Below are 14833 nucleotides of genomic sequence, written 5' to 3'. Positions count from 1 at the left end.
TAGATTTTCTATTCATCCTTCCAGGAGACCAGAGCTCCTACATCAGGGACCAGTTCTACATTAGAACCTGGGGTTTTTAAGCTTATCAGTGTGGATACTGAAAGCTCTTTTTTAAATTTGAAAGGCCTATCTTGTAAGGTAATTAAAGCCCTAAAAAATAGAACGCCTGCATTATCTGCACGTGAAAAACGCATTGAAAATGCGCGTGAAAAACTGAGACACTGAACAAACTCGGACTGAAAACTGATTGAACTCTGCAAAATGTGCGTTTTTCACTGACCAAACCCTGATCGCACCCTGATCAAACTCTGACGTGATCTGCAACGCAAGTGTGATAGGGGCCTTAGGCTACATTCATACTACCATTGCCCGTAGCACAGCGGGCACACGGCAGTGCCGGAGGAAGGGGGAGGTCACTGCTCACCCACTGCCCCTCTCCATAGGCATATATGGCCCACTGCACCATATTCCGGAAAAAGATAGGACATGTACCGCTCCCGCTGGACACCGTGAGGCCATTGCGATGTAGGTGGGACGTACATCGGCTATATATACGTCCATCATACGTTTGTGTGAATGTAGGCTTAGGCTAGATCTTTCTAATTTTCATAGGAACCAAGAAATTGTGTTACCAATGTTCTGTAATCATCCAAAGAATCCCACAGAAGAAAAATGGTACCTTTTTAGGTGCAAGACGTATAGTTCTTAAATATCAAGAGGCCTCTAGTACTTGGAGGAAAGATTCAAATTTAATAATTTCAGGGCGCTTTCACACAGACGTGACCCCCTCCCCCGCCCTCTCCATGGCCCACGGCCCGTAACACGGGCAAAGAAAAGACATATCCTATCTTTTCCCTGTGTATAGAGCTGTGCATTGCTGCACTGTATCGCTCCATGCGACCATTGCTGTCTATGGGGGACGTATATATGGCCGCAAGCTTGAGAGAGAGAGAAGAGGTGCACCAATAAAATTTGCGAGGCAGCCACTTGGAGTACAAATACTACTTTTGTAAGACATTATAGACTAGACGTAGCCTCTTCGGCCGTGAAGTACTTCAGGCTGTTGTCCCTCCCCAACTGGTGGGGCGTCATCGCGGACGATATGGAAAAAAAAGAATTAGTCCTTACCGGTAATTCACTTTCCATGAGTCCACCATGATGGCCCTGATATATTCCCTCCCTTATCTCCTCTTAAGTCTTGTTACTTGGGTATGTGAATCTAACATACAAAATAAAATGGAGTTGAAACCTATATTGATGTATTTATTTGGTAAAACACTGGTAAAACACGCCTTTTAATGCTCACAATTTCCCGTCCCTACAGAGCAAGGGCAAGCAATCTCCGGGGGGCCATCATGGTGAACTCTGACTCAGATCGCAAAGAGAGCCCTTTTAGGACTGCCAAGGCAAAGTACTAATTTATTTACAAAGCTGTCCTAAGACAGGATAGAGCCTTAACGGTCAGGCCTAAAACATAACTTTTATTATGTCTATAAAAATTATAGTAGATTATTAATCACACTCGTGAATTTAAAATCCGCAAGTCTGAGGCTGCTGGTTAACCTAATATCATTTGTAATTCTGGGTATTCACTCAGCCTATAGGTACATTGACGGGTCTCTGCAGTGACCCGTTACAGAGGCAGCCTCAAACAAGTCAAATTAAAAGCCAGACAATAGCCCCCAGACAATAGGGGGGGGGGGGGCTATTGTCTGGCTTTTAATTTGACATTTTTATGCTTAACTTCTATTTTTTCAGCAATTAAGGGACAACATATAAAATTATGTCACATGAATAGTAAATATAAGTAAAAAAAAAAATTGAAATCTTTGTATATATAGAGATTTATTGACCCATGCATACAATGTAACACTTAAAATCAAATTGCACCTCCATTTATAAAATGTTAATGGATAAAACCAGAATAAAAAAAATAAACATTTTATTCAGTACAAAGTTTAACAATGTTATTATACTCTACCTAGAACAAAGAATGCGCAGAATAACCATTAGCATCAGAGCTTTCCAGATTCCATTACTTTTATTTTCCAGAGTTTTCCCGGAAGGACAATCTTGAACACATCACATAATTGATCTGCTCTACCCCTTTTCTTACATTATTGTTAATGTAACATGAGCAAAGTGCTATTCTTTCTCATTTCAGACATGAGCAAGGACACATTGCTGATCTGGCTTAGTTGCATTAACAAGACAACCCTTAAACGAGATCTACCTTGGGCACTTACTCATAGATCCAACGTTTTATATTTATCATCCATGGACTCCTTCCTTCTAAAATCAACTTTTAAAATTAGTTGCGCTGGAGGTGTTCCCAGTGCCCTTCCATGCTGTAGATGTACAGGCAGTTAAACTGCAGGAGAACTTTCCTGCTGGGTGCTGAAAAGGCATTTTAGATGGAAGGAGCCCATGGATAACAAAAATAAGATTTCCACAGTCACAGTGCCTGGATCTATGAGAAAGTTCAATTAAAAAGTAGAATCATGAGGTTTCTTCTAAACTGTTTGGACATTTGCAGCAATTGGAGCACATTACTACATACTACATCCCATAACCACAAAGATCATGGAAAGCAGGCGTCTACCTTCACCAGAAAAGACATCGGGGCTGACTAGTAAAGGTCACATTCAAGCCTCTGATGTGTACACACAATGTTCATTATACAAAAATATTCTTATATCCTGGGCAAAATAGAACTATACACCTCCATCCAGGAGCTCTTCTAGGGCAGAGGCCTACAACCTGCAACAAAGGTACCCCCCCCCCCCATCGCAACATGGACGGGTATGATGGGAGGTATAACTTTGCAGCAGCTAACACGCCAGTAGGGTTAGAGAACTGTTTTTTAGCACATCTACGTATAACTTCTATAATCACTACTAGAATACAGATGGACCGAGCACAACTACATTTACCCAACACCTGATAAAATGTGTGTATGACATTTCTTATAAACCATAGTGAGGAGATAGAAAAGCTGTAGTTAACTGTGAAAGCTGAGTAAAACATAGGGTTCTGTCACAATTTGACGTAATTTATAGCCAGGGTAAAAGTTTGATTTTGGTCACATGACAAATTGAGTCTTGGCTGCGCAAAATGGACAGATCAGTGTAGAACAGATCCGAGTAGGACATGCTTTTTAAAGGAAACCTACCATTTGATTTCATTCATTATGAACCAAACATACCTTGAGAATGCTGTAGCTACACTAATGCAGGAGCATATCTTGTTTAATCCCTGTGCCGAGCGGTTTTGCTGAAAAAAAACAATTATAAAATTCAGGATAATTTGCCGCTCCTTCTCTTCTTAAACTTTTCAGTAGGATGATGTAATCACTGACTTCTGCCTGAAGACAGAAGTAATAAATCGCACCATCCGCCAGCTGCTGTGTATGAGTGATCCAGCTCAGGTTGATTAGTCCTGTCTAGACACTGCGGACAGCTTGTGTTATGTGTTTATGTACTGCAAGAAGCATGCAATCCAACTTTCCCAAGTTCCTGAATGTCAGGAAAACCACTCAACTCAGGGATTAAACAAGATATGACCCTGCATCAGTGTAGCTACAGCATTCTCAAGGTATGTTTAGTTCATAATGCATGAAATCAAATGTTAGATTTCCTTAAAGAGAACATTTAGTATAGCAGTATATTTGGTGAAAAACAACAGCCAATAGCTGTTTTGCACTAATCTGTGAATAAGCCCCAATGGTAGGGAGGTTTTTGTTGCAGTTTTTGAAGTCTCTAGGGGCAGCTTCATAAATTGCATCCAGAAAACTTAAAATGTGAAATCCAGAATTTCAACCTTCAGTGCACAGATCATGTATGTGTACACACACAAAGAGGAGGAGGAAGGGGATACGTTTCTTTATAACAATACATAGGATTGAACTTATATAACACTAGTGTTCATAATGCACCCACCTTTCTGCAGCAACCCACAGGACTGTATAGACCAGTCATTATAAAAGAACATATAAAGCATATTGTGCCAAGGACGATTATTATTATTTTTTTTAAATGACTTGATGACTTGCCAGCTTATGTTATCAACAAGTATTAGCTCAGGTAGCACAATGTTATCATATGAATAACACTCAATATTCAGACACAAAATAAATGATGGCATAAAATCAATTAACAGACATGGATGTGGCAACACAGGAAACCTGCACCACCAGACAAGAAAAACACTGGGCCATGTGTCAGAGCTGTAAGAGAAAATATAGGTTTACTGACCACATCCAGCAATGAACCTTCTTTTGTACTGGACATGCGACACATCCCTTTGGGGGAAACAAGCAATAAATCTTGACTTAAAAGGGGCGACTATTTGACATTGATCACCGATTTTATAAAGTCACATTTAGTAATTTCTAGATGGAGTTACCCAGAGAGCCGTACATCTATCATAATTCCACTACATTAACTTTACCTGCATTTCTACCTCAATACTTTTTCTCTATATGGCTCTCAATAGTTGTCTTGACGTTTACTATAGCCTCTAAATCTCCATAGATACATGATCCAGTAGTTTCCCTAAGATATCAGAGCATAACCTGATGGGGGTTGTAGTTACTGAACACTCACAACTGCTCCTACCATATAATGGTTCAATTATTAGACATTAAAATAATTATAGACAAAAAAAAAGCCAAAAGATTGATGGCAAAGCTAGAGAAAGGAAAGAGGAATATTTGGCAATGATAGTTATTTATTTACACTTTTAAGAACCATATGAATGAATACAGTTTAGGCTGCATTCACACAAATGTTTGAAAAGCGCCGTATATTCAGGTAGAAAAGGGCCCCATACATTTCAATACATAATACGACCATACCCAAGTGAGAGGTATTAAAATATATGTTCAAATAATATATATACCATATATACTCGAGTATAAGCCTAGTTTTTCAGCACAAAAATAGTGCTGCAAAGCTTATACTCGAGTAAAAAAAAAATATAGGTTTTACCAGGTTTTTGTGGTAAAATTAGGGGCCTCGGCTTATACTTGGGTCGGCTTATACTCGAGTATATGCGATATACAGGCAGGCCCCAGGTTATGTACAAAATAGATTCCATGGTTTTGTTCTTAAGTTGAATTTGTATGTAAGTAAAAACTATATATTTTATAATTGTAAATCCAGACAACATTTTTTTTTGCCCCAGTGCTGTAATGGGATCAAGGATTATCAATAGAGTTTCATTACAGACACCTTACAGCTGATCATTGCAGTCTGGGACTATAGTAAAGCATTCAGAGAGCTTCACCAGAGGTCACAGTGGATAGAGGGGTCTGTCTTTAACAAGGGATCGTCTAAGTCGGGTGTCCTTAACTATCCTATTTTCTCATGTATTTCCGTTCAGCATGCCCCATACAGGTTACATACGTGCTGCACATAGTTGTTCACCGTATGATGCCGTGTATACGCGCAGTATCCAGAACCAGTGGGAGGTGCATTCTATCCAGCAGCCAATAGTCAGTCATCCATCAATTGCAATCCCACCATATTTTATACATACGAATGAAAATCGTCACGTATATACAGATTCATATAGCACGGAAATACAGGACTGGAGAAATCACCCGTTTGTGTGAATGCAGCCCCAGGGTGCAGTCACATGGTAAGTTTTTTGGTGCATTTTTAAAGGCATTGCAAAACGAATGCAATTGGCTGGTTTGAATCAGTTTTCCTTCATTCCTGAAAGTGTAAGCAGCTGTGAAAATGTTAAAGGACATCTATCTCCACATTTACCAAATGCATGCTCGTTACCTTAGGGGTGATGAGGAGAGTCCTCCTGCCACTTTCTGGCACGTCTGCTACTCCGAAATAAAGACTTTATAACTTTATGCAAATGAGCTGGAGGCACTCACCTAGCCGAGCGCCTTCTAGCCCCGTCAGAAGATAATTTATGCATGTCTACTCACTGATATTCTCCCACGTTGCCGGCCGCAAGCACTGCAGACAGACGGTAACGTCACCCATCTGCTAATCTCCTCCTCTTGGCCGGACGAAGCTGCGTCTGTGTTTCACCTAAATGTGGTGGTAGATGTCCTTAAACACAAATGCTTGAACTACCAGAAATAAAGAAAAACAGATTCAAACCAGCCAAACGCATGATAACATGAAACGCACCGTGTGGCTGCACTCTTAAGATGATAATAAAGAATTTTTTAAAAAAAACAGGCACCTCACAGACATTTATTCAGATGCAGCTGCTGATATTGTGGACAGCACAGAAATACTATTCAGTAACAGTAGAGTTGGGATTTTACCCCTCGGGCAGACTCCTCACATTGTAAGTAGTCGGACTCCGCATCGTTCATTACAAACCCTTGGAGGGAGCCGTCTCGGGTGAGGGCCACCTGGTTAAAATCTTGTGCAAAATCATTTTCAGATGCTAATAGGATCTGACTCCACATGGAAATATCCAGCTTCCCAGCTGTGCCCCCGTATTCTTCTGGCAGGATGGCCTTAGGAATGTTGCTGTGAAGAGAATTCAGATCCGACCCGTGCAGGAATATCTAGATGGGAAAAATGAGACATGAACTGTTCATTTTGTCACCATTGTGTGCAAAGTGCAGATACAGTAGTGTGCCAGTAACCTGGGAAACATGGACATTCTATAGTGGACTTATTTGGGGCATGGTAGCTGCATGTAAGGCACAAGTCTTCAGCACTTACCTCTCTCACACATCCAATCTGTAGATATATGTCCCATACAGCCTGGCAGAAATCTACAGTCCTCACTTCACAGGGAACCCATCATCAGGAAGGTAATTTTCACCTCATGACAGGTTCCAATAGCCTCTCCCATGCAATTTTAAAAATGCCTTTGTCGGCAGTCTGACTAGTGTCAATTGTCTTAAAAAGTTTATTCACATTACCCCTTTTGACACTGCTGGCAGAAAGCCAGGTAATGTGAATAAACTTTTTAAAACAATTGACTCTATTCAGAATTTTTGAAATCGGCAGGAGAGGCGCTATTGCAACATGTCATCAGGTAAAAATGACCTTTCCAGTGTGGCAGTGGGCTTGGTTAACAATCCTTGATCCTGGTGGTAGATTGCCTTTAACAGAGGATTGTACTGCACAGGAATGTGGCATCAAAGATGTTGAGGTGGCAAATTAGTGGCCCAAGTCTCCTGCAGTCTGGGAAAGTCAAGTGAAAATAAAGAGGGCCTGTCACCACAAACTAACGCAATACACCACAAATAATACATTATACAAGACTGTAAAGTTGTCTTAATGGTGGTATCCTGTGGCTTCTCTACATTTTCATATTTTTGGTGTTTTTTATGTTTTCTTCCATAGATCCAGTCACAGAGGGGGGAGAGCAGCGCGTCCATGGCCGGCTCCACAAATGCGCCGTGCCGTGAAAGCGCTGGTAAGAGCTAGCTGATCCAATGCACGAGCAGCTAGCTGTAACTCGAACTGGCGCATACACGGTGCACCTATGTACCTGTGGACACACAGTCCGTCACTGAAGACAAGCACAGATTACAGTGACGTGGAATAGGGGCAGAGTGGAAGGGCTGGTTTCACTGCATTGAAGAGCCTCCTCGCCTCCTTGACTGGATCTATGTAAGAAAATACAAGGAAAACGTAAAGCAGCCACAGGAGAACCATTAGGACAATTTACAATCTTAGGCTACATTCACACACATGTATGGGGGACGCATATATACGGCCGATATACGTCCCCCATACACTTCTATGGGCTCACGGCCCTGTACGGGAGCGGTACGGTGCAGCACACGTGCGGGCATACATCGTGTGAATGTAGCCTTATATAAGGTAATTTCTCCCATTTCTTGAAAAACTTGAAAAAATAAATTAAGCTTGCAACACGTCACACCAAAAGGACAGGTTTTGATGTGAGCATTCAGACATAATCCTGAAAGACCCTGGTGAAGCAGGATTGTGTCTAACAAACTGCTGCAGAAGAAGCCAGTGACAAAATAGTCATAGGGGGAGATTTATCGGAAGTGTCTGAGAGCAGAACTGCTCTAGTTACTCATGGCAACCAATCATATCTCAGCTTTCATTTCCCACAGCGGTCTATGAAATGAAAGCTGACCTCTGATTGGTTTCCATGGGAAAATAGAACAGATTTACTTCAGACCCTTTGAAAAATCTCCCCCATACAACTTATGGGAGCAGCTCAGAGGTCACCAGAGGAGACTCACTAGATAGATTTTGGCACATTGTTTTGTTGGAAACCAAGTCAACTAATAGGTGATGCACCACATTTTCCATCCAACTTCAGAGGGATTTTCCACACCAAACCTTGTATCAAGTCAGTATAGCCAGTACAGTAGCATGTTAGTACAGTCCAGGGATACAAGGTTTGGTATGAGAAACCCCTCCAGCGAACGCAGAGTTTTTCTCAGATCAAATTATAAAAATAATAACAATAATTATTCCTATATTTATATAGCGCAGACACCCGGCCTTAGTCCTAGTTAACACTGCCTTACCATTGGATTTACTTCTAGGGTAAGTGTCCCTCCATACAGAGGATGAAAATCAAGCCCTGGAGATCAGATTTTGTTCCCTCTCACGCAGCCAAACCAGTTCCCTACATTGTACTTAAGAGATGCAACCACAATGAAACAGTACTGTCTACAGTTGGGAGTATGTTCCTTCTGGAATAGATATACTGGTTTGGTTTCAATCCTTCACATGTCATTAGGCTTCCTGAAAGTCATGCTTGATGTCAGGGGAGCTGCCTTACAAGGTTGCTAAAAGAGGCTTGGTTTTCCTTATTCCATCCAGGAAAACTTATTTGCATATTTTCCTTGTATCTCAGTCTCTTCATGTACGTGGAGGAGAGGATGAATGTATGAGGAGACTTAGACACAGGCTGCTGCTGATCCCCGTTAGCCTCACTGCATGCTGCTAGGAGGGAGCCAGGTAATGTGAAATATAGTTTTGTGGCAGTATACAGAATGCTGACAAAGGCATTTCTAGAATCAGCATAGATTCTCTGTGTACAAAGGGACACTGGAAAGAAGGTAAAATTATGAAAATGTTCCATCTTTCTACTGTGTTGATGTCCTCAGGAGGCAAATATGAAGGTTGTTGAACAGGGAGCAATAAGTTACTGCTTTAATTTTTGGCTGGCACCTCGCGATAAATAAGGGGGGGATTTGGGTTCAGTTTGGGCACTCGGGTGCTAAAAGGTTCGCCATCTCTGGCATAGGCTATTCAAACCTTTCACCAGCTAAAAATGACATTTCTGCTGACAGGTTCTTTTTAAAATGTAGCCCACAGCAAACCTGCTATAGCAAACTGAGAGCAACATGTATTGGCAGCAAACTATTCACTTACCCGTTTTACTATTTTCTCTTTCAAAAATGGCCTCAGTATGGCGTAAATCCCTTTAAATATCCTTGGTTCATTGATGATGTTGACAGCTTTTATCCTAATTGGAAAACCGTCCTACCACAAACATATAGTGTTAGCGAGGTACATAAAGACGGTACAAGAAGACCAGCACATCCTTTATTTAATTTCCCTTACCTGAAGTATTCCAATGATCCTTTTGGCAATAAATGGTCCAAAATTAGATGCTTGGGACAACCCAACTCCTTCATAATCTGCTAAAATCACAATGCCATTCACTTGGGTTTCCTCCGCTTCGATCAGTTTTTCCAGTGACAAATATATGGCCCGAAGGTTTTCAGTAATTGGGAAATTTCGAGGGTTCCACTGACCTTGAAGATGATAGAAAGTAGTAGTACTGTAAATAACTTTACCAATGTTTTACTTACCCCTTTGCCCTCTACAATGACATATATTGCACTGCACTGTGTTGCGTGACAACAGGAACATGATTTTGACTTTTCCTATCATTGACAAAAATTATGTGAGGATTAACTTTTTCCCCATACAGGAAGTCTACTGATAACCATTCTGAAAAACAGAGAACATCTGATCATACCGGGTCGCATACAAACAATACGTCTTCCTTCTGTGTCTGTGTGAGGTAGAACAGTCAAGAATCCAGAGTCCAGCACAGGTTTAACCGCAGAAGGTTTCAGATTGGTAAATACTTCTGGCCATCCTTTCCGGCAACTGTAATAATTGACCAATAACTGTAAAGCTCGGTCATAGTCAAATTTGCGAGCTCTCAGAAAGCGGAGCAGGAAAGCATCATCAACTCGAGTCCTTAGGTTGGGGTAGTCCTTCCATATCATGTCCCTCAGAGCCTGCACATCACGTAACCTCCATTCTGGTTTCTCCTGTAATTCTTCCCTAGCCTTGAGGACCAGCTCTGGGGTCAATGTACATACGTATCCCTCATGGAGTGTGGAGTCTACTTCCAAGGAAGAGGATACAGAAGAACTTCCTACCGAGGTCTCATTGTCTTGTGCCATTGAACTTGTGGCAGCTGTAAATGAAAAAGAACAGTCACTTTGAAACAACTTCCAAACTTTATCCACTTGAAGGATTTGTCCTTCCTATTTTTCTACAGATTATGAAACATTGACTATTGGCACCATCACCGGTTCCACGCAGGTCACAGACATCAAACAACTATTTTGGCTGCACATGATAATTCTATGTAGTAAGATAAGGAACAGATTTAGAACAAAATAACTGGCAGCACACCTCAGGGATAGCAATATTTCGGCAACACATGGTTGAACTATGGTTACCAATGGCATTTCATTAGCATAAGATCCCCGATATAGTTTAGTGATCAATGAGAGACATCCGAAGCCAAAGTCACTGGCACCAACTTCTCATTAGCATTATTAGAAACAGGCATGAAAATCAGAAATTACAGAGATGACCGTTTCTGGACTTTGCAGAATGCCAGATTACACAATTTTCTGTTTGACTAAAATATTTGAAGCCAAGATTCCCCCCCCCCCCAGGCTACCTTCACATGCCCTTCAAAACGCTTTATTGGGCCGGCTGCATAAGAATGCATTCAGTCTGTTTACATTGGCCCATATATATTTGTCCGATCCCATGGGCTGCACAGGACGGGAGTCCTTCTATTATATAGAAATATGATGCAAGGACTTCCTACCTACCAGCTGAACTGCAATGCCGGTAACGTAAGAACTGTTACAGTGCCACTTCTCCAGGCACACTGGGAGTCCTTACATCATATTTCTGTATAATGCAAGGAATCCCATCCTGTGCCGTGTCTGTAGTCTGAGGGATTGGACCAACATATGGGCCTGTTTCCATGGGCTGAACACGTTTGTCTGCAGCTGGATTTAGGTTTGCATTTTAGGACACTACTTCTACTAACCCTATTTGTAATCAGTTATAGAGATGTTGAGGATTAAACATCTGCTTTGGAGCACTGGAGGCCAGTATGTAGGCAGTTACCCTAGTTTTTGTTTTTTTCGGTTCCTTGGTAAGCAGGGTGAGATACTGTGCCACCATTGTAACACATATAGGGGTTTGCAATGAATTTTTGAAAAAGACCAAACTGAAATTCTACCAGACTGAATGCCCTTGTGGTCATGTACTGGCAGCAATGCAATGTAATGGGTAAATCCTGATAACTACGCAGACACAAAAGCTGTGCTCACAAGATCAACTGCTTCTGTGACTCATCCGTCCTGCTTAACCGCTTACAGGCCGCAACCTCAGTATCTTCCCTGAATTGTGATAGCTAAGGCTGCTTTATAAATCTTTACACCACAAGGCAGTCCTGTTAGTTGATATCTTATACTGGGATAAAAATTATATACCGTAGCTTATCATTTGCTCAGAAGCAGTGATTATCTTTCAGTTCAAATCATTTCAATGAACAGGTAGCTCTGTATGCATCGTCCTTTGCCTATCCTGCCTATAGGTGCATTTGGATTGCTATACTTATCACAATAAGATTTCTTCATATTTTCACATTATAATGAATCGAGTACCAACTTTTTGAATTTACAGATGCAGAACAACCCCCCCCCCCCCAGCACAATGTCATATCTGAGCAGCTATATATCACACAGCATTTACTGCTGCAGACCATTAGATCAGAACAGTTTCCCCATATAGCAATTACATTGTGATGTGAGGTGACACAAGACTTCCTGTAATTATAATGGTCATCCTATAGAACAGGGTGAGTCACTAAGCACACCACAACCTGCACCCACAGGTACAAGATGTGACAGCAGACAAAATGGGCAAGGTGGGAGCTGGTATGAAAAAAACCTGTGCAAAAGAAGTGAAGCAGATGGTGTCCAATCAGATTCTAATTCTCATTCTCGAGGAAACTTCCCTTGAAGGATAAAAGCAGGGGCCTCATTGTGATGTGCTGTTAGGATTGTTTCATAGCGTTTCAGAATAGCGCAAAACAACGCATCCCACAGTCCCTTGAATTAGTAATTAACTGGTTGATGTAACTTCAAAAACTACCACAAAACAGTGGTATATTCGTCAACCCCGAATAGCTGATTAGGAATTAGTCAGATATTATCGATCTAGTTTTGTGATGATACAGTAAGGTTCTGTTAACACAAACGTGGCCCTAACTATTCAAGTGAAGAAGACAGATTACCTGAGAGTAGGGCCTGATCTTGTGAAATGTCACTAGCATGGAAATATGCACCAAATCACAAGACAATTTGCTATTCAGGACTCTAAAAAAGTTGAGTGAGCTATATTGGTGGCACTGGTGGCATCTTTAAAGAGGACCTGTCACCCCGGAGAACCCACCCACAAAATGTGCCCCCCATAATCCTCCCCCCAGACCCTTTCTCTCTAGCCATTTTTTTTTTTAAATGACCAGCGGTCACTTTGTAGGAGAAGCCTGCAGCATTGTATCGCTGCCGGCTCTCCGGCCGGCAATGTGAGTCCAGGCTGCGGCCACAGCCGCTGTTGGTGCACTGTGACCGCTGGTTGGGGCGTGCTGGGGGTGTGTCGGCGAGCCCCCTAATGAATAAGTCTGACTGCCAGCACACCAGATACTGCATATAAATGTAAAAAAAAAATGGCTGGGGAGAATTATGGGGGGCACATTTGGTGGATGGGTTTTCTGGGTTGACAGGTCCTCTTTAAATACCGTACATAACCCATGGACAAAGTGTAGAGCAGATTCTAATACCCAGAACTGTCAGCGGAAGATCTGTAGATTAGAAATGTTGATCACACCCATCACACCCAGCAGCCTGAATATAGACATAAATATATTATTATCTGATGAAACAACCTCTGTACAAACTCGTACTGCAAGTTACTGCAGAAAAATGCTGAGCCGCCACTCTGTGTTTTCCAACCATCAAAGAATTTGAATAACATTATAAAAACATGGCTACTTTCTAACAGATACTGCGCTTCTCTCTGGGCTATGGATGATGTTGCAGGAAAACACTTCACAAGTAAATAGGGATGAACAGCAATGCCAATGACAACCCATATACAGTGGGGGCGCTGTTTCTGGAAGATCAGCACCAGGCAGCCGCACACGGTATAATTGCTGGATGCTCTGGTGTGTTTTACAGTGTCACACTATATGCTCATTCTAGCACAAGTATAATGTTATATATTACTACCATCCCCATAGAGAGCAGTGATGACGAGAGGAAACTGCTCCCACTACCAATATGTGTGTCCTAATGAAAACATATGCACATACAAACACTAAGTATATACAGTCCAAGGACATGTGTATGGCCATAGAGACATGAGTAACAAATAGAAAAACAACAGTTCATATAGATATGTATGTCCAGACAGTTACTATAGATCATACAGATATGTATGTCCCGCCAGCTACTATAGATCATACAGATATGTATGTACAGTTACTGTAGATCATATAGATATGTACAGTATGGATTCTAAAAGACTAAGCTCCTGCCGCTCACTCCTATTGTTCCATTGGACTGTGTTATTACTCTCTAATGTCTTATTTCGTCTGTATATGTCCCCCATGATCTGTAAAGTGCTGCAGAATATGATGGCGCTCTATATATAAAGATTTATTTATGTATGTAGAGTATTACTATAGATCTGTATGTATAGATATCACTGTAAGCATTACTGCACATCTTACATGTATATACAGAGTATACAGAAGTTTACATTACTCTAGGTCTTGTACATATTATAGGCACAGGCTCTGCCATACAGGATGCCAGTAGAGTCTCTGTATACACATTCCAATGATGTATGCGGATATAGCATGTCTGCTGCATAATGCAGAGTCCTATATGGCCACCGCGCTCCCCCCTCTGCAGGACACATGACATCTATCCGCTCCCCATAGCCCCACTACCTGTCCTGGAAGCACAGCAGCTGGAGGATGGACGGAACCATTTACCTGCAGCAAGGGGGAGACGCCTCCTTGAATGAGGAATCCTGCAGCATCAGTCGCAGCATCTAACCTTTCCCCGGCCTCCAGGTCTCCTAACACAGGTTCTCACCTGCACTCTCATCCGATAGGCTGGCCCGGACCACGTGTACGCGCGTCCGATGTCCACCCACCTGAACTGCGCTGCGCTCTAGGGAATGAGAGGTCGGAAGAGCCGTCGCGCGCTCAGCTCAGCGTCTGCAGGCGTGCGCGTTCATGTCTGCCTGATGATATTTAGCTGTATTTGCGTCAACGTGTCACTAGAGGGCGCGCCAGGATTCGCAATGCTTGTCTCACATCTATAACTAAATGTCATTGTTGCCCATAGCAACAAGTCAGGTTCTTGGGAAGATAAAAGCTTGAATCGTAATAGTTCTTATTTAGTATATCTAGATTGCAGGGATACTATACTATAATGTATGGTTTATAGTACTAGTCTTCTCATATGGGAAAGTGACACCTTATGGGTCCCCAAAGCCTCTTGGGTTCGGTTGCA

General features: G+C 41.9%; 1 protein-coding gene across 3 annotated transcripts; it reads right to left on the bottom strand.

Moving 5' to 3' along the window:
* Positions 1 to 1826: 1826 nt before the first annotated feature.
* On the bottom strand, positions 1827 to 14551 carry TTPAL (alpha tocopherol transfer protein like). 3 transcript variants are annotated; one of them, XM_072111047.1, is made up of 5 exons: positions 14308 to 14551; positions 9964 to 10413; positions 9543 to 9736; positions 9351 to 9461; positions 1827 to 6541 (listed from the first exon to the last, which is right to left on the bottom strand). In XM_072111047.1, exons 2-5 carry the CDS (start codon positions 10397 to 10399, stop codon positions 6266 to 6268), a joined length of 1017 nt encoding a protein of 338 aa, XP_071967148.1. In that variant the 5' UTR covers positions 10400 to 10413; positions 14308 to 14551; the 3' UTR covers positions 1827 to 6265. The 3 variants fall into 3 exon arrangements, with proteins under 3 accessions (XP_071967148.1, XP_071967149.1, XP_071967150.1); XM_072111048.1 differs by having other exon boundaries at positions 14411 to 14551; XM_072111049.1 differs by lacking the exon at positions 14308 to 14551 and adding an exon at positions 14263 to 14291.
* Positions 14552 to 14833: the final 282 nt, after the last annotated feature.

The sequence above is a fragment of the Engystomops pustulosus genome, chromosome 6, assembly GCF_040894005.1.
Source record: "Engystomops pustulosus chromosome 6, aEngPut4.maternal, whole genome shotgun sequence".
NCBI lineage: Eukaryota > Metazoa > Chordata > Amphibia > Anura > Leptodactylidae > Engystomops > Engystomops pustulosus.
Note: the sequence above shows the minus strand (reverse complement) of the source record. Positions and strands in the feature narration are given on the sequence as shown.